A 21502-nucleotide genomic window follows, 5' to 3' on the forward strand; every position below is an offset into this window, starting at 1 on the left:
GTTTTGAAACCTTGACTGTTGAAAATCTCGATATATATTAAAACCGGTAACCGGCCCATGCCTAGGTTGGGTAAGGGGCAAATTGGTATCTTTAATATAGCTAACTTTCATGTTTTTTGGTAGCGGCCTAATTTAAAAGAGTCTAAACGCATATGTCAAGTGCTCTCCTTCCAATGATTTTCTCTTTTTTTATTATTATATAATTTAGCATTTATTGACAAAATCCACACACTTTGTTATCATTCACATGGGTAGAACAAACAGTGTTGGATGAGTTATGCGCTAAAGTTTAATACTTGGGGTCAATGCTTTCTTTGAATCCCTAATTGCAAGTAAAAAACTAATGTAATAGTGATGCATCACTAATTAATAACAAAAGCCTGAATTTCTGAAACACTTTCACAGTGACCCACAGCAAACTGAAACGCTTATTAAAAGTCAGTTTTATGTAACAGGCCAGAGTCGTGACTTGCAAGTTTTCTATTTTAAAGAAACCCAATCAGAAGACCTCGAGTCAGTGACTCGTGTGTGTGTGTGTGTGTGTGTGTGTGTGTGTGTGTGTGTGTGTGTTCGTACTTGTTCCCATAGTCCATCTTTGAGGTGACTTTCTGCTTGAGCTCCGACAGCTCGTCCTGAGGCAGCGTGCCGGACAGAATCTGAGAGCGCCATTCAATCAAGTCGTAGATCATGTCCCGTACCGTGTTAAACATCTCACGCTTGTCACCCTGCGGATACACAAAGTCTGTTTGAAAGCCTGCAATCCGTGTTAATGAAGTCGTGCTGCACGCTCTTAATCACTGGAGACAAAAAATGACGCAGGACTCCAATATGCAAATTAAAAGACTTTAAAAGCTCAACTTTTAATGTGCTTTCCAAAAAGAAAACAGTAGAAAATTATATGATTATTAGGAAAAAAACATACGCAGTGTTTCACAGGGGACAAATAATTGCACCCTGAACTGTTATGTCACTGTTGTTGTCATGTCAGTGATGTCAATGCAGGCTGTGTGGTGTCAAGCTCATAAAGTCATAATGGACTGTGTATGGTCACATAGATATTGTTATAGTGCCGATTATATGTTAATAATGTCAATGCTAATGGTGTGAAGTCAAATGTGTGACATCATAATGTAGACTTTATCATGATGATGTCACAATTCGAATTCTATGTTATGTCATGTCGCTGATGTCATACTGCAGCCTGTGTGCTGTCAACCTCAATGTCATAATGGACTGGGTATGGTCACATAGATATTGTTATAGTGCCGTTTATATGTTAATAACATCAATGCTAACGGTGTGACGTCATAATGTAGACTTTATCATTATGATGTCACAATTCTAATTCTATGTTATGTCATGTCGCTGATGTCATAATGCAGGCTGTGTGCTGTCAACCTCAATGTCATAATGGACTGGGTATGGTCACACAGATATTGCTATAGTGCCGAGTATATGTGAATAACGTCAACGCTAATGGTGCGATGTAAAATGTGTGATGTCATAATGTAAGCTTTATTGTATTGATGTTACAATTCTGTTATTATGTCATGTTGATGAGGCAGCCTGTTTGCAAATGTGTGAATATGTGTGTCGTAGCGTGGTAATTGTATATGTATTGTCACGTTATTGAAGTCGATGCTGACGGTGTGATGTCAATGTCACAATGCTAACTGTGTGTGGTCATCTTTGTGACTGACCACATAGAGGTCCCTCCATATGGCCGCCCATTCTCGCAACGTAGTTGTGACCTCGTGAACCAGTGGAAGCTCGGTAGGGATGACAGTTTCCTTTTGTCTAGAGAGAGAGAGAGAGAGAGAGAGAGAGAGAGAGAGAGAGAGAGAGAGAGAACAATGAAGGGAAAGACTTTTAAAAGAGTATCACTTGTGTGGGCAACAACAGACTGTTGAACTGCATCTATCTCTCTCTCTATTTGTGTCAGTAATTCCTGTTTAATACAGGCGTGTGATGTCTCTGCATCATTCAAATCCCTTCAAACCAATGAAAACTAATTACCACCATCACTCATGAAAACAGCTGTTATGAAATCTGAGCCGGCCTGCGCACACACACATTCAGTGTTCATTCAACTGCATTTTATTCTGGAACCAAACTTTAAAATCTGACTCAAAATTTACGATCTCCCATAAGGGTAGAAATAGGACTGTTAAAGCAATGACTACTAAGACTGTCTATTGGATAAATGTTTAAGAGTTACTGCAGTCTGGATTCACAGAGAAATAAGGGTATGAAGCTGATATATGCAGACATAACATACACTAACTGTAAAGTTAACAAAGGTTTAAAAAGTAGTGCACTTTCTTTGTTACCCACAAAGGCAGGTTACATGTCATAACTACTGTGAAACGTTGTAAGCGTGTAATTTAAAATGCTCTACATAGAAAGCACACTACTGTGTGCAACACATATATCACTCTTACATGAAATGCATGAAAGATTTAACAGACTATTAACACAGAAAAGTGTTAAAATAACAACATTACTGATGTGATATACTGATTAGCATAAAAATATTATACGTATAAAATATAATACGCACATCTCCAGGGTAAAAAAGTCAATTCAAGATAGATTTAACAATTTTTTTGATAGTTTTCAGTACTAAACAAAATATTTTTTTCATTTAGCCTGTCAAATATCTTTTTTGCAATGCTGAATTCAAAAATTGTGTAAAATGATGGACCTTGGCAGCAGAATGGTTTTGCCCACATGTCAGAACAGCATCAAAAGCACACCTGTGATGTCCAAGTAAAACTATGTAGACATGCAGCTATTAACTGAACCAAAGCTGCTACAATGTCACTAATGACTAGTTGCAAAACAATGAGTCTCATTCACTAATAATTGGGCATGTTTTCGTATTTATATGCACACTCTGTCCAATGACCGGAGTAACATTTAAAAAGTTTTGGATGCGTTAACAAGTATGCCATTTAATTAATATGACAGAGACGCGCATGTGTATCTAAAATATAACAGACAGGAGATCAAGTGACTGACATTTGGATTTCCCATTATATTTAAATGACGTTCACATTAGGAATTAAGCAGATGCTTTCATATAAAGATTTAAAAAGTGAAGAAGGAAAGAATGAGGATTTGTATAATGAAGATTATGTATAATAACATATATTATACAAAAAAATTATAATATACAATATCATCATGTAAATTTTATATATCGACATTATTATAAACACATAATTATAGCTTAGTATTTGATTATAGCGTACGTGATTACTGCGTACGAGTGGTTTTAGGTTTTCTTGATTTTTGCGTACATTTAGAAGACATTTTAAAATACAAAAGTTTTGTTGAATCATGATTTGTGCGTGAAAACAACCGTACGCACATCTCACACACATATTTGTGCGTACGCATGCTTAGTTAATTAGACTCATTGTTTTTAAAGAGGTCATGAACTGAAAATTCAAATTCCTCTTGATCTTTTCACAGTTAAGATGTCTTTATACTATAAAAATATCCTGTAAATTTCAAAACGTCCTTTTCATTTTAAAATCGTATACAACTCCTTTTAAAGAGTGCGTGACTATGATGTCATAGTAAAGCGAAAGTCCGCCTCTGCAGGAGAACAACCACACCATTTTGCATCCAAGTCCACAGATGCACAGACAGGGTGTCGATTATATGTGTAAAGCGTCAATGCTAACAGCGTGATGTCAAATGTGTGACGTTATCACTGCATGAAAAGTGGAATTTTCGTCAGAATGTGGCACTGTAGATTGCTGTGAAACTCCAAGTTTACGACTGCGCACGACAATTTGCAGCCAACACCGAAAACTGCCGTAAGTTGTCAGAAGTTGACGTGGGTCTTGCTTGGAAGTTGTCCCCCCTTCCCCTAATTCTAGGGGAGGCTTTAACATGTAAATGAACATGCTGTGAGCTATACAAATGCAAATCAGGGTAGCAGCTGGGGGAGTTTTACTCAGGTGACATTCTGAGAGGTTTTAAACTTTGATTTTAAGAAAATCTTTGGTATCAGTAAAGCCAAATTACAGACTCTTAAATTTTAGTTTGAATTTATTTATTTTTAAAGTATGCTACACTGTTAACACATTGTCTTCATGATGTAAACATCACTTAATATTTTGAGTTGTGGACATTTACTTAAAAAATCTTAGTTCATATAACTTTTAAGTGTATAAAATTAATTAAACTAAAACATTCAAGTGAATGTTGTAAGGAACACCCATAATCCTTTGTCTCAAAATATTACGATTATTTAAGCTTTTTTACAGAATTAAGAACTAATAAGAACTTTAACTACTTAAATATTTGTTAAAATGTCATAGAGGTTTATGCTCTAATATTATTCATGTTGTTTAGTTTAAAATGATAAATTACCATTTTTGTAAATGAAAGTCCCCGTTCAGGTGATCAGTGTTTATTGACATAAACAACACATTGTATTGTATTGTGTTTCAGTGGAGAATCAAGTTTATTTAATGACTGACTAAGTCATGAGTTTTGTGTTATAATACCATTTATAACACTAAGAGAATTATAATTATACATTAATTAAAAATATAATTTTTTTCAACTCAGTTAACTAAGTGGAGATGTTGGACAGAGTAATTCAAAATCAACTTTAAGTTTAATGACAATCATTTATCAAACTTTTCTTCACCATTTATCACAATACTTTCAAAATATTTTTTCCTAATAATTTTTAAACTATCCCTTTAAGTAGATTCAATTTCTCCAGGCTACAGTGTATATTAATTACTCTGTATGTAATTAGCAATAACCAATGTTAGGTAAAAAAGATACACCAAACTATTTATTTCAACAATTTTAATTGTTTTAACAGAGTTTTAATCAGGCTCAATTTGTGCATTCTATGCAAACACCATCAAACAACATGTCAAACAACAAAATGTCTGTCCGGATGGGAATGAAGCAAGGTAACTTGTGCAATTACATCACAGCTCAAATACTGTGCATAGTGGCATGACTACAGTTTATTGAATTCACATACTGGTAATCCTGCCATACTTGTCCATCATTTACATCTAACTCACCCTTTGGCAGTTCCCGCTTTCGCCTTTCATCTAATTTCTCTTCAAATCCAAGTCTTTTAACAAGTCCTCCCAGAGACTGCACAACACTCTTGTAACAGTAAGAACGTATTGGATGGACATACTCTTCACCGCTCGAATATGTAGCCTATCTTAGCAAGGCAGAGCCATATTTCTTCCTTAATGCAGACCTCTGCTGTGGGTGATTGTAGAATGGGATGTGACCACAAGTCCTGCAAACCTTTGTACCATCCCGTCTGCGCTCATAGGTTTCAGTAAGCATGTACACTGTCATACATTTTGGACAAACCACATACTGTAAGAAGTCGTCACGGAGGATACCAGTCAATTTCATCATGGCCAAAAGGTTCATCATCAACAAGTGTTCTGGTTTTTCACTTCTGGACTGATCACTTCCATGCTCCTCCCCATCTTGTATGTGAGGATAGGCTTCACTCTGCTCCTCAGCAAGGATTTCCCCCTCTTCATCCACATAGTCATCCTATGGAAATGTAAAGGACATATTTAAAACACATGCAATGCACATACTCAGCACCACCATTAGACCATTAGAGATTGAAAAGTCCATCATGAATATGGCCATTTGAGATTGAAAACCCCATCGTTAATATGGTCATTTGAGATTTAAAAAGAACATAAATAATCATTTCTCATCAATATGGCCATTTGAGTATGAAAAGATTTTGAAAACTGTAGTTGGAAAAGATCATGTGCATCTCAAACAGCTAGCTTTATCTTAGTGCAATGAACCAGTTAAGTACTTTGTGGGAACTTCATCCACTTCAACTTCATTTGTTTTTTTTATACTTTATAAAGTGTGTTTATACTTTAGTTGCTTTCATTAGTTAACTAACAGAAATTTGAGAGTGGAAAACAATAATGTGGGTGAAACATGTTAGGTTTTCCCATTTTAGCTCTGGATTAGCATGTACTGAACTTTATACTGGTATATCCAAATGTAGTTTCATGCTTACCACACAACAGGAGACGTCCAGGAAAAGATGAATGCTTTGATCATCTGCTGTTTTGTCTGAAAAACAACAAACAGAAGATACCGTTATGCATTATAACGCGATATTCCTATTTAATTATAAATTAATTTATACTATTAAAATAACAACAACAGTGATAATCAACCACATTTAATTAGACCAGGGGTCTCCAACCTTTTTGTGAGCAAGGGCTGCCACAATGGATAAAACATGCTGGATGGCTACTTTTTGATATAGCATACTCAAAACGTTTTTGTTTAACTTGTTGATTTTATTTTATTTTATTTTACTTGTTGATATGTTTTAATATTGTTTAAAATGTTAACATACGTAAAGCAAGCCAAGCTTATATAAAAATATGTAATTATGCTCACCGTTGTCTTAACTGCAATTCGCTGGGTGCATTTCTTCAAATTCTTCAATCACTTTTTTTTCTGGGTCCTCGGATTGCATTTCACTTTCACCAATCTCTCTAACTCCAGTAAAGTTATCCTCTGGGTCTTTACACATGACAGGACATCACTCACAGCGGGTTCATGACTGGATAGCAGCAGGCTCTGTACGTTATCTGACCTGACGTAGTCCTTTTGGATTTTTTCTCCCAAACTCCATTTTTGAAATAGCGCTTTCTGTGGTGTATGACACAGTTCAGTGTTGCAATGTTCACAGAAGCGCCAAGGTCGTTTCTTCAGTCTGGGGACTTCCATCTTTCAACTGACAGCACACTGTGTTGATATCACACAGAGCTCCCGGCACATCGCGTTTGTTGTTTATATCATGGATGTGTATATAAAGGCTAGATGGCTCGTCCGCGCTGCTGGCCAATTGAGTGCAGCGTCCGCATTTTGGCGGCCATCTTACGACAGGGCGCTCGCTCACTCGTAGCATTGAGTTTTAATGATGCAGGTACTTTTAAATGACCATAACTTGCTTAATTTTTTACCGATTTTCAAACGGTTTGGTTTGTTATAAACGTCAAGGATGTACCTATGACACTGCATACCTATACTACAAATAAAAAATAACTTCATGAAACATGTTAAAGCATCCAGAATTATAGCCACGTTAATAAAGTTTGTAAAAACCCAAACCGTTTGAAAATCGGTAGAAAATTGAGCAAGTTATGGTCATTTAAAAGTACCTGCACCATTAAACTCAATGCTACGAGTGAGCGAGCGCCCTGTCGTAAGATGGCCGCCAGGTGATGCCGTTAGGGACTCCGCCTTGAGCCATCTAGCCTTTATATACATATCTATGGTTTATATCATACGCATGCGCGCACGTCTCACAAGATTTTCCTTATATCAATAACCTCGCGTCTGATTGGAGGAGCCCGACAGGCTTCTCGCCTTCGTCAAATCGCGTGCGAGGTCATGGCCACGGCTCACACAGCAGTCAAAGAGGGACATTAAGATGTTTGGTTTGGTGCATGTAACTCTCCAAGAAGAGAAGACGGGTGCACAATCCCAAGATTGCGGTAAGAATAATTTTATGTAAAAGCATATTTTTAAGTAGCCCAAGCTAAAAGCCCAAGCTGTCTGTTTTATTGCTTAGAGGTGTTTTTGTCTTGTAATTTTTTAGGAGGCTGTACGGCGTCTCTGAGGCACACTGCAGGCGTTTTGAACCAGAACAAAGGTAACGTTACGGTTTAAAGAATATGCTTTTATTCTTGTATAAGGAAATAGATACGTTAATAGATCCGAGCTTAAACCCGCACATTTTGTTTTCACAGACTAACGTCGCCTCATAACGAAGCCGTGACCTCCTATTTGGTTGGGGCTATTTTAGCAAGTCCACATTTAACTGCTGAGAATGACGACATTGTTTGTAAGTATAACTTCTAATGTTTTTCCTCATTTATTGTTTAATTGTACCGTGACTCTGTTTATTAATACCAGTCTCATTTAATTGTTTTCCAGCTGCCTGTAAGACGTATTATGAGTCGGTTTGCCGGAGCTTCAGATACAAACAAACTGAACTCGCAACGCGGGCGGAAAAAGCGAAAAGTAAAGCTCGGAGTCGATCCAGAAGAAAAAGGGTAAGATTTATTATATTAGATCGTTTTTTGTCAACGTGAGTATTTTTCTGGTCACTTATTGTCTTTATTGATTATATTACAGTTGCTGGAAGCGAGACGAAGTGTGCTGGCTGAGGGTGAGATGGACATTTGAAAGTGTGCCACCATAGATCTCATGTCTGATGAAGACGGCATTGTTGGCGGGGTGTCTGGATGGATTGTGCGGCCACCGCCCTCTCGCAGCCTGGAACTTTCCGAGCTCTGTGCCACGCTGCAATTCAGATTAGAGGCGATACCAAAGTACAGGGCAACTCACCATATACGCCTGCAAAAGCGACTTTTTACAACGTTTTTGAGTTTTTTTTTTCTTTTTTCAACACTTGATAACTTTGAAAAAGATTTTTAGGGATCTTTCCCGAATGTCTTGGGCACTTTTTGACGTGTTTGGAGGACAACATACATTATGCTGCTTTGTACATAGTTGTGTGTTTCTAATTAAAGCTCTTTCTTTGAATAAACAGCTGTGTGTTTATAAATAAACCTCTTTGTTTTCTCTTATATTTCTTGATGGTGTGAATAATGAAGTACATAGCACAATGACATTATTATACAAAAAATTTATATCACACAAATTATATATTTATTATTATTATTATTGGGGTTTACATTTATAATGAGCCAGGGTGCCCAATAACCCCCCTCTTTAGAGTAACGGCCCGACTTGAATTTACTCACTCGGTATTGGCTGAAGCCACTTCTTTTAAACAAGAAAAATCCCTTGTGATTGGTTTGAAGTGATCTGCCAACCATTCACGGGAGATTTTACTTGTTTAAAAGTAGTGGCTTCAGCCAATACTGAGTAAGTACATTCAAGTGGGCAGTTACTCTAGTTTCGCTGCTATTCACATGCTAATTAGACTAGAGACGCTCTACCTGGCCGGCAGAGGTTTCGCTGCTATTCATATGCTAATTAGAGGCATCGTACCCCCGCGGGGCTCTCCACCTGCGTCATGGTTCGTTTACGACAATTTGTGACACAGACGAACGCGACGCTCGCTGCCTGTAAATTGAGGAAAGCTGCCGAAAATTAGGGAGATTTTCGGGAGCCTACAGGCGCTTACGGGGACGAAAATCCCACTTTTCATGCAGTGTATAATGTAGACTTTATCGTGACTATGTCACAATTCTAATTCTGTTATGTCATGTTGATGATGCAGCCTGTGTGCAAATGTGTGATTATGTGTGTCATACGCGAACTGGTCATGCAAGTTACAGTGCCTAGTATGTATTGTCATGTTATTAATGTCAATGCTGACGAGGTGATGTCAATGTAACCAAATAATAGCAATTGGCGATTACTGTCAAGTCTTCATTCGGCAGACCCATAAATAAAACAGGGCTCAAAAACATGATAGAAAAAAACTATTGTTCACTAATTGTGACCTTTTTTGGCAGAAACAACTCTTTTAGTGGCTCACACAGAACAATACAAAATAATAAAATATCCCAGTTCATGACCCCTTTAAAGGTGCAGTGTGTAATTTTTAGAAGAATCTCTTGACAGAAATGCAAAATAATAAACATAACTATATTATTCAGGGGTGTATAAAGACCTTTTTATAATGAACTGTTATGTTTTATTACCTTAGAATGAGACGTTTTTATCTACATACACAGAGGGTCCCCTTACATACAAGTTGCCATTTTGTCCCGCCATGTTTCTACAGAAGCCCTTAACGGAGTAAGTGTTTTTATTAAGTTGTCTCTGACAATTGCATGTTTGTCCGGTGGCAGCTACCGTAGCATCTCTATGTTTCAAAACAAGCGGTGAGCATGCTGCTAAAATTTACACACTGCACCTTTAACATTTAGTACATTATATTCAATGTATATCAATTGCAAAACAGCAAACATACGATTTAAAATCCACCAAATTATGAATATGAGCATCAGCTGGCTCTTTAAAATATTTGAAATCTTCAGAAATATAAATGAAAATACTGACCCACTGCCTTCAACTGTTGCCTCCTTCAGATGTATATAACACGCGGGAAAGACGCCCTGTACCCGAGAGAAAAACACCACAACAAAATCTATTTACTACAGGGGCAAAACTGAACCGAACATGATTTTATGAAGTTTACCGCTGATCAGCGCTACCAATTTGAAAAAAACCTTTTCACGCAGTAACTCACCTTCTTCGATTTTCTCCTCAGCCGATACCCTCGATACCATCCTGAGAAGAGACAGAAATATCACAGCCGTCAGATGAAAATGTTAACAATTAGATTACAGACAGATGCCACGGTGTCCCTACAGCACGCGTAGTGCCACAGGTGACAGGAGAAAACAATATTCACAGATTATGAAAGACGTGTTTCATAAAACTCTGGGTGAGGTGAATACGGAGGCAGAAGGGCATTTTTTACACATGTGAACAAATTATTCATTGCGAGAGTACATTTTATTGAGAAGAGCACATCTATGTGGTAAGGCCCTAAAATGTGAGGAATGATAGAAACAGGGTTGCTGACACTGAACTATACCGCATCTGTCAATACATGTTAAGACAAACTTAAAATTCATAAAACAACAAATCTGATGTTATTATACAATTATGTAAAGTTTAGGCCAATGACAATTCGCTATGTGCACTGTGGCATGACTGCACATGAGGATACAACAAAGTATACAAATGTTTACAATTGGAGCTAATTCGGATGCAGATCGGTGACATCATAATGTAACGTATTGAATACGCGTGGATGCATGGTCTCACCTTCATACGTCTCCAGTATGTGTACAGTGTCTCCGATTTGTAAGGACAGCTCATCATCACTGCGGGCATCATAGTTATAGATGGCTGTGGGTAGACATAACACAAAGATCTGTTTTAAGACATAGTTTTGACAACATTTTTATGAAGAAACATTGTAATCTATCTTTAATCATCACATTTGAATACGTTAATGTCAACGGCACAACATATAATTGGCTCTTAAGCGTCTCCTAGTCAAATGTGATGCACCATGTACTATAAAAAGAGCTTTAGCCATTTTCACCAAACTAGGAAGCTGTGTAAACATTACAATAAACTTTCAAAGTGGACATGAAGATTTACACACTGCACCTTTAATAAAACACAAAAACTGTCCATGTGATCTATGATTTATATTATTTTCACACATTGTTGTGATTATTTAAATTAAATCTTTTGCAAGGTTTACCTGGCAGTAAATATAAATACACATAACACATTTAAAAGTAATCTAATACGGTCTCGTTTATACAGGCGCTGCAGCTCCCCCTTGTGTTTTTTAGAGAGATGTGCAATCATTGCGGTGACCTGAAATAATCGCGATGAGGTCAAATAATCGCGATGAGACAATTATTTAATCATTGTGACAGTCCTAATCAGTCCTGCTGCTGTCTTTAGACAGGACGAGCACAGACGATGTGTTTCCAACCAAACCTAAACCACAACCACAGACATCACGACACGTGACATCATGACGGGTGACAGCACATGTGAACAAGAGAGAAAGAGAGAGATATCTGTGAAGGTTAATACACACATGCTCTCTCTCTTTCTCTCTCACTAACAATTTTCACAATAAGCCTTTTCAAACCATTCCCACACACATGCAGTGAATTTGTTATATCACCTTTTTTGCATTTAACATCTGTAGTACGACATACTTCAGAATAAAACAAGAACATTCAGTGGAACATTATTTAAAGCAGGGCTCTCTTCGCAATTTGTGAAAAGTGCCCTATTGGTATAAGTGGGCTGTGATAGGATTACAGCTTTTATTGGTTTGAGAACTGAAAAGGTGGGAGATCTTTTGACATATGCAGTTTCACGCATTTTCTTTTTTTACATACACTCTCACAAACAAAAACACCACACCTCACACATCTCTATGACTCGGATCATTGATGAACATTGAGTCTTTAATGAACTCTTTGCTATTGTGTTACTCTTCATTTCTCTATTCTGAAAATGTGTGTGTGTGTGTGATGTGGTTTCTGTGAACTACAGTCCCTGTCCATTATTTCACACAAAGCCCATTCTCCTGGAAATAGAGCTTTGAAATCTAATCAAATCCCACTTGCAGCGTCGTCCATTTCAGAGGCTCTCCTGGGCTTCACGACGGCCTCTGTTCTCAAGAACATCAATGTGTAACGCACAAAAACAAGCAAAGACATATAGGAGTCAGAGACAGGAGAGAGAGAAATCAGGGAAGCGGTGAGGCGTTTCTGTAACTCGGCTTCAGAAGAGTAAAAGCATGAACTAATGACAAAATTGATACGATTTTAAGGGTGAATTTTGGGGTACATTAATCTACAGTTTGCAATCTCTTACCCACGACCAAATTCAAAATATATACAAACACTACCTCTAGATCAGGGGTCTCCAACATTTTTGTGATCAAGTGCTACCATAATGGATAAAACGATCTTTTATGATATAGACGGTTTCATCGGACGCACGTGATATACGTCTGGATCCGAACCTTACTTCCGGTTTCGTTTTTTTAATGGTCTGACTAGTTGCTAAACTGATCTTTTGAACAAATGCCTCGTAGAAAATAACAAATGTTTGGTTTCCTAGGTAATCTATGTGTTGTTTTTTTGCTTGTTATATAAATAAACTATACGTTTAAAGAACTTTGTTGTTATTTATTCTTAGCGGAGTTTACCGGAAGTTACGTGTGGACCGCGACAGCCGCTTGTTTATGTTGTTACTGCTGAAACGGTCTATAGTATACTCAAAACCTTTTTGTTTTACTTGTTGATTTAATTTTATTTTACTTGCTGATATGTTTTATTATTGTTAAAAATGTTAACATACATAATAGAATGTGCTTTGGAGGGCAACTTACAGACTCTGTGTGGGCAACCTGGTGCCCACTGGCACCAGGTTGGAGACTATTGGTCTAGATTATACACTCTTAAAAATAATGGGTTAAAAAATGTTGTGAAAGTTTTTGCCAATGTATGGTAACCCATACTTGTAATGTGACCTCTGCATTTAACCCATCCAGTGAGTAGTGAACACATGCACCTCATGCCCGGGCAGCAATGGGGTACAGTTGCCTGGCTCAGAGTCAAGGGCACCTCAGTCGCAACCTGCCAGCCATGAGCCTTGAACCGGCAACTTTCGGGGTTACAAGCCTGACTCTCTAACCACCAGGCAATGACTTCTCAGGCGGTATGGTTCCATAAAGAACCTTTAACATCCACAGAACCTTTCTTTTGCACCCAAGACTATATAAATGTAAGAAAGAAAATAATATTTTCAGAATCTCTGACTTAGCAGGTTCGATAGAGAACCAAAAATGGTTCTTCTATTGCCTTCTTGTGAAGAAACCTTTATAGGAAATATGGTGAGCCTTCCCACACTGTCTTAGAATTTGGCAAAAACAATTTCACTGAAAAGTGTTTAGGACAGCCTTTCACATCATGCTCATACAAACTAAAAGTATATAAAGGTAAAAGGCAAAAGGTGCTATAAAAGGTTCTTCACAGCAATGCCATCAGGGCTGCGAGTGCATGTGCATAAGGGTGCATTCAAGTGTGTGCGGAAATGTAAACATGGAACAGATATTTGTTTCTCAACAAATGTGCGTGTTCGTAGGCGCCGATTTCTTTTTTCTGCCGGTGGGTGCTCGTCGTCAACACGTGAACACAAAGTGCACTGAGTCTCCTGGCCACTTGCGTTCAAACAAACTTGAAAACATCTTGCTGGTCAAGACTGTACTTATTTGTCCTAGTTTGTGACATGCACCCTACCGTGGGTTGCACTTCACCAACCATCATAGCCCTAGATGCCATGGAAGAATAATTTATGGTTTCCCAAAGAACCTTTTCTTTCTTAAAGGGATAGTTCACCCAAAATGACTAAAGTCACGTGAATGCAGTGACGTGGATGACGTGTTATCTGATCCGGGGTTTTTTTCTCCTAGGGGGTTTTTCAACCCGGGGAGGCAGCCTTCCTGGGCTTAACTTCTATACGTTACATTAGTAATACACTCGCTTTAATGTTGATTTATAGCCGCAGCAAATTTAGCTGCTTGTGCTATCGTGTATTATGTTGTGCTATCTGTCGCTTTTCTGTGCTTCTCACTGCTTCTATTAATGTAAAGCTGCTTTGATACAATTACCAAATTGTGAAAAGCGCTATATAAATAAAATTGAATTGAATTGAATTGATCGCCCAAGCTGTTTTTTGTTTTTTGTGCATCCGGGCTTCGTTTACAGTCTGAGGGAGACTGTAGTTTGAAAAAAAAAAACTTCGCAAATATGTCTGAGAATAACACGTCATCCGTGTCACTGCAGTCACGTGGCTTTAGTCTCGCGCATGCGCTTCACAACAGACGCGGTTCATCAATTCATAATTTTTGATATTTTTGGACCAAAATGTATTTTCGATGCTTCAACACATTCTAACTGACCCACTGATGTCGCATGGACTACTTTGATGATGTTTTTGTTGCCTTTCTGGACATGGACAGGGTGCCGTGCGTGGGTTTTCAGTGAGGGGTCAGCAGGCTCTCGGACTAAATATAAAACATCTTAAACTGTGTTCCAAAGATGAATGGAGGTCTTATGAGTTTGGAACGACATGAGGGTGAGTCATTAATGACATTTATTCATTTTTGGGTGAACTATCCCTTTAACCCTTAAATGCATCTCCTCAATCATTATTACATGTTCAGGTCTTTAGTGACCCATCTAACATGACAGGATACAAAACTGTCCTGATATTTCATTAGCAAAATTAAAAATGAAGTTGTATGATGATGGTTCTATGAAGAACATCTCAATAACCTTTCTGTTAAAGGGGACATGTCACTAGAGTTAAAATAAATCTTTGCTGTCGTCCCAGAGTACATATGTGAAGTTTTAGCTCAAAATACCATATAGATAATTTATATCTTGTTAAAATTGCCACGTTGCGAGTCAAAATGTGCCATTTTTGGGTGTGTCCTTTTAAATGCAAATGAGCTGATGAAATGCAAACACTGATCTCCACAATGGTGGTTTGTTGAAACTCAACTGCGCTGTCAATTGTTCTCTCTCTCTCTCTCTGGACTAAATGGCTGTGCCATGGTTGGATAATGCAGTTTAAGGGGCGGTATTATTTAGGGCTGTGACGGTGGCAGTATTTTACCACTGTGGTGGTAACGCACCAATTCGCACTTCGCCACCGCAGGTCGCACTTCGCCGCCGCAGTTGTGCAGTGGTTATAACAACCGTCACACCCCTGGTATTATTATTATAAGATCCCCTTCTGACATCAGATATATGATGTGTCCTCTTTAAACAAAATGTTATTTGCAATGAATAAACAAAGGTTAAAAAAATTGTTCATTAAAGAACCTTTGACTGAACGACTCTTTGTAGAACCAAAAATGTTTCTTCTATGGCATCGCTGTGACAAACCTTTTAAGCATCTTAAATTTAAAGAGTTGGAACTAAGCACAAAGACAGAATCAGCATGCGGATGAGCAAAGCAGTTTGTGTGTCCGTGTGTGTGACGGGAAGTGCAGATCTCTAGAGATGCCCATCTCTCCAGAGACAGAAATCACATCTCAGTGGCCTACACAGGCGGGTCGTCCAGTCTGGCTCCGAGTGAATAAACCCCATTGAACCGAAGGCTCACACCAGCTGCATCAGTGATCCGGCGCCCTGTTCTTCTCTCTCCTGCCATCAGCACCACCAAACTTTCATAAAACCCAATGAAATGATCACATAAGCACGGAGTACGATCCAAACACCCTCTGCCATAAAATGGGGGCATTTTTGAACAATGTTATCTCTCAAGTGTTCAATAAAGGCAGGGAATGAAATCTTCACAGGCCTATTGAAGCCACTGAGTGAAAGAGTTATAATCACAGAAAAGAAGCGTGAAATGCTATCAGGTATCTGCCCACAGGTCATCGCGGACGCCTACAGTAAAAAAAATAACTGGCCATTACAAGCGGGTTGCATGAGCCGCCTGCAGCGTGGAGCTGAGAGGAGACATCAATAGAGCTGGGAGAAAAGATACATGCATTCAAAAGATGATGAGAAAAAGGTGAAAAGGTGAACATGAAGATGAATTTCTAACAGAGAGAACGACTCAATGAAGGTGCTCAAGCAAAACGTCTATCACTTCTAGTGATGGCAAAGCTTACCTGAAATAGAGACACACACAGATGTTATAGCATTTTTTGGAACCTAGTCATGAATGTAAGAACTAAAGCTAAACTTATAACTATTAGCACTGGTCAGTAAGATAAATAACAGTATTCATATTTCTGGGTTTAAAGATTTTAACCCCATGTGTTAAACATTGGCATCATCCTGATGCGTTTGTCCTACTTATGTGAATTATATGCATGAAAATATAGCAGACAGCAACACCCTAGCAATCATCTAAAAAAGTTATAGACTATCTTAAGACCCAAACAACCACTCACAACATTTTAGTATTGTGGTTGGCAAGTTTTGCATATTCTTGCTAAGTGCCGCCCATCATGCATAAACCATGCAACCACAAATTAATTTATTAAAGGGCACATATTATTACCATTTATACCATGTGCAATATAAGTCACATGAAGTTTCAGCTCACAATACCCTACAGATCATTTATTATAGCATATTCAAAATCTCCCTATTTGGGTTGGAGCAAAAACGCACTGTTCTGTGTGTTTATCTTTAAATGCAAATGAGCTATTGCTCCTCACTCCCTTACCAAAAGAGATGCTTTGGTTAAAATAGATCTGATCTCGCAAAGAAGCACAGAAAAAAATAGCCGTCAGCGTCCAACTCACTGAAGGCAGAAACTATGGTAATATGAGACGGTCACTCAGCGGCAGTGGGCGGGGCTTTTGCAGTGTGAGATCACATTGCTTAGAGAATCAAAACAGCATTTCTAATGAGACTGCTTTGGTTTAAAGGATTAGTCCATTTTCTTTAAAATCCAGATTATTTACCCACCACCATGTCATCCAAAATGTTGATGTCTTTCTTTGTTCAGTCAAGAAGAAATTTTGTTTTTTTTGAGGAAAACATTCCAGGATTTTTGTCATTTTAATGGACTTTAATGGAAACCAACACGTATCAGTTTTAATGCAGTTTAAAATTGCAGTTTCAAAGGACTCTAAACTATCCCAAACAAGACATAAGGGTAGCGAAACAATTGTCATTTTTGGCAAAAAAACAAACAAACATATATATACACTTTTAAACCACAACTTCTCTTCTATCTCCAGTCGTGTGACACGCCAGTGCGACCTCACGCAATACGTCATCACGTCAAGAGGTCACGGATGACGTATTGAAACTACACCCCAGTGTTTACAAGTGTGGAGAAAGAGGACCGCTCCAACGTTGTTATATGTCGAATAATACTAATTAATGTCTTTGTGTCAGTAATGGTCCGCAAATGTATGTTTCACATATGTAACATGTGACCTTTCTACGTCATTACGCAATTAGGTTAAGTCAAACTGGCGCATCACACAGGCGGAGGAAGAAGAGAAGTTGTGGATTAAAAGTGCATATTCTTTGCATTTTTTACAAAAATGACAATCATTTCGCTAGATAAGACACTTATGCCTCGTTTGGAATTAGGGATGCATATCAATTAATCGCGATTAATCTATAGCAGAATAAAAGTTTTTGTTTACATCATATATGTGTGTGTACTGTGTATAATAACTTTGTATAGTTAAATGCACACACATGCATGTATATATTTAAGCAATGTTTACATGTGTATATACATTTGTATATTTATGTATAATTTATATTATATATAAATATAAATACTTAATATATAAATATATTTTTTTCTTAAAATTATACAAGCATGTGTGCATGTTTATATATACATAATTATTACACATTCCACACACATAAATGATGTAAACAAAAACTTTTCTGATATAGATTAATCGCAATTTATCATTATGCATCCCTATTTGGAATAGTTTAGAGTCCTTTGAAGCTGCGTTGAAACTGTAATTTTAAACTGCATTAAAACTGTTAAGTGTTGAGGTCCATTAAAGTCCATTAAAATGAGAAAAACATAATATCTTTTCGACTGAACAAAGAAAGACATCAACATTTTGGATGACATGGTGGTGAGTAAATTATCTGGATTTTTTTAAGAAAATGGACTAATCCTATAATGGGGATTAAAAACAAAAGGGGTGGATGGATTATTTTCCCTGCGAATACACATGTATGTCCATTTATGGATTTTGTATAATAGATGCCCTTTAAATGATTAGTTGTAGCTCATTTAAATAATTCATTGTATGCTTCATAGCTCATTAGGAGGATTTTCCAGACATTTGTGCAACCATTACTTTGTTTTAAAAGGTTTTGCTTCAAACCAAACTCTTGGATGTATTTTAAAGATTCAATGCCATAATGCTCTCTCTTCCTCTGAAGCTCATTATTGAATCCTGTGAACTGGTTGACTTTGTTTCCCGGTGGCCTGATAAAGCCCGTGGCCTATGACTTGCTGAAATTGCGTAGGAACAGTCAATGCGATTAAATCTGCCTGGAAAAGCTCTTGCTGTTTTTGTGTGCAAAATGTTTTGGAGGGTCCGTGACTGAACAAACTTTTGTGCAACAATTTGCACAAACTTCTCTGCACAAGCAAACACGTCAAATATAGTAAAAAACCTACTTCTCGTTTCAGACAGCATCGCTGCCAGTGTAACCGCAGTGAACTATTTATTACCCCAAAATTGTGCCACTTTGTAGGTTAAAAAGACTAGTAAATATAGACATGCTAAGAGTGTTTCACATAGCCCAAACATGTGCATGCATGCAAACAGCGCAAGTCCAACCCCGCCGCTGAGGAATGAGAAAAACATCAGGCTGAGCTTTCAGCTTTTCCCTCTTTAATGAGCTTTAATTGGGGTTTGTAAAAGAGAGAAGGCGCTCTGATTATCTTTATTTAGAGTTGACAGAAACAAAAGAACCTCCTAATTTAAGAGAAGCAGAAATCACTGTTTCCAGTTTCATTGAATTATAGAGCAAAGACGCCGTGTTTATCCACACTGGCGCTGAGATTGAAGCCCTGCAATTAACCTGAAATTCACCAAGAAGAAAATTTGATTATTTCTATTTTATTGGAGGAGAAAGAAAGAGAGGTTGCATGTTACATTCAATTCAGTATTACTGCTATTATTCTTTTTTTTAATATAGTTAAACGGTATGACGTATGCAATGATTACCATTACATTGATGTCACATGGAAGTGCATGCTTAATTATGCAAGTGGCATCTAGTTTTAGTTTTGGAAATAAAAATGGCGGCAATTTAATTTTGTGTACAAATTTGAGCAGTACAATAAAAAAGTCATGAAAAAGATTAACAATGATGTTCATTCGTAATGTAAATCAAGTTTAGTGATGCACCGATGTATCGGCCGCCGATATTTATCGGCCGATTTTTGATGAACTTGAAACCATCGGCATATCGGCAATAGCACGAGAAAGGCCGATACCGATTGTTTATTAATTAACTGCATAAAGAAATCCATTATATGTAAAAAATGAGTTAATGATGTTAATAAAATAAATGCTGAATAGCAAAAACCACCTTTGAAGGTTGTCATGCTGTCTTATTATATTTGTTTTAGCTTAATTTGTGCGTCTCTTATTATGTTGGTCAGTTGAATGTTAATTAGATCCAATCCATGTTCAGTAAAAATAATTTGATGCAAAAATAAATTAGCTAATAGACCAACTGTATAGTATTGTATACAAGTGTTTAATATCGGTATCGGCATCGGTATCGGACAGAAGTTGTCTGTTTAAATCGGAATCGGTATCGGCTCAAAAAATCCTATCGGTGCATCCCTAAAATCAAGTCAATTGAAATGCATAGTAGGATACAGTATGCAGTGTGCTGTGGTTGTAAACCGAGAACAAAGAAAAAAAAACACACTTGACGGTCATTCACAAGAGCTCTAACAATGCTTATTTGAACGAAAAGCAAAAAATTTTTATGCCAAGCTCCACTACTTCCTGAACTTCAGCCAGCTCCTTGTTTCCTGTCTGCCATTATTGGACAAACTGATTAATCCAGGTGTGTCTGATTATTGTTGTTGTGACTACTGAGGTCAGGCAATCAGTTTGTCCAATAATGGAAGACAGGAAACAAGGAGCTGGCTGAAGTTTAGGAAGTAGTGCAGCTGGGCATAAAGCCTATTACAGACCTGACTTGCACATAGTGGACTTCGCTGTACTGCAGAAGACAATACAAATATTATTCACAGAAAAAGCGAAGTGAGAGATGTACTTACTGAAACAAACAGTATGTGTGTGTGTGTCTGGTGAACACACCTGAGACATATGGACAGTGATATGCCAGTTGGTAGAGCATTGAGTTAGTATTGCAAAGGTCATGGGTTTGATCCTCAGGAAAAACATACTGATAAAGATAGCTTGTATAGCTTGAATGCACTGGAGGAAAGAAGCGTAGCCAAATGCATAAATGCATATTTAAACATTAACAATGCATGTGTTTTACTGTAAGCAGAACATCCTTAAAATCTCCAAAAATATATTTTTATTACAGATAGGGGTGGGTGATATGGCGAAAATCTTAAAATCATGATAGGATCTGTTTTATATCATGATAATGATATGTATCACAGTAGAGTTTTCTTTTAATAAGGTTTCTATGTTGTCAGAGTAGGAGGGATTATAACCGTGTCCTTATATTTGCGCTGCCTACTGCTGTGACATCATAAAAAAGTGGGAGCGAGCATCATTGGAATGCAGGGTTTCCTATACATTCATTTATTTGTCAGTCCGCCAAAAAATCCAAATTGACCACCACAAATAAATGTTTGCAGATTGCGTTTATCACTACACCTCTGTCTCACGTGACAGTTTCTGTACAAAGAACTGTGGTGTCAGTCAATGAGCTCCGCTGCAATGCTGTGCATGCAGACGTTCGCATCGCAGATGTGCCGCCACAAACTGCAAGGTTAACACTGGTAAGGTGTTCCTGATTCTCAGCCTGTGGATGTTTTCACCACTAAAAGTTTAGGAACCTACAAATCACAGATGACAACAGGTTTACTGTCACTTCAGGGTTTCCCGCAGCACATTTCAGTTCGGGCGGCCCGCCTAAGCTGGGAAACCCTACCGCCTTAACTTGGCCGTCCAAAAAAAAAAAAAAACATTTGCTGCACAAAAGGCTGTCGAGTGCATCTCGAAGAATAGCGTGTACGCGCTCACACAGCGAGCGGGCACATGCACCACGCGGCCTGAATGAGAAAGACGTGGTTCGGACCGTCACTGTCTGGAAGATAACTAGACAGTTTATAAAACATCTCGGAGAATAGCACGGACGCGCTTCACACCGCAAGCGTGCAAGCACGTCACACG

The 21502-nt window shown here is 37.9% G+C and overlaps 1 protein-coding gene and 2 long non-coding RNA genes across 4 annotated transcripts in view; 1 reads left to right on the forward strand and 2 right to left on the reverse strand.

The window, feature by feature from the left end:
* dock1 (dedicator of cytokinesis 1) overlaps window positions 1–21502 on the reverse strand; it is a 333542-nt gene that overhangs the window by 282059 nt on the left and 29981 nt on the right. For both annotated transcript variants that reach the window (XM_073867188.1, XM_073867187.1), the window contains exons 2-6: window positions 10870–10953; window positions 10286–10326; window positions 10096–10151; window positions 1701–1797; window positions 577–725 (exon numbers count right to left, since the gene is read on the reverse strand). In XM_073867188.1, the coding sequence (XP_073723289.1) occupies window positions 577–725; window positions 1701–1797; window positions 10096–10151; window positions 10286–10326; window positions 10870–10953 (427 nt within the window). The remainder of the gene's footprint in view (window positions 1–576; window positions 726–1700; window positions 1798–10095; window positions 10152–10285; window positions 10327–10869; window positions 10954–21502) is intronic.
* On the reverse strand, window positions 4820–6577 carry LOC141363729 (uncharacterized). The gene is made up of 3 exons (XR_012369335.1): window positions 6448–6577; window positions 6056–6111; window positions 4820–5562 (listed from the first exon to the last, which is right to left on the reverse strand). It is a non-coding gene; the product is annotated as an uncharacterized lncRNA (long non-coding RNA).
* On the forward strand, window positions 7238–8045 carry LOC129446323 (uncharacterized). The gene is made up of 4 exons (XR_012369334.1): window positions 7238–7550; window positions 7655–7708; window positions 7806–7900; window positions 7993–8045. It is a non-coding gene; the product is annotated as an uncharacterized lncRNA (long non-coding RNA).

This window comes from Misgurnus anguillicaudatus, chromosome 4 (genome assembly GCF_027580225.2).
Source record: "Misgurnus anguillicaudatus chromosome 4, ASM2758022v2, whole genome shotgun sequence".
Classification (NCBI taxonomy): domain Eukaryota; kingdom Metazoa; phylum Chordata; class Actinopteri; order Cypriniformes; family Cobitidae; genus Misgurnus; species Misgurnus anguillicaudatus.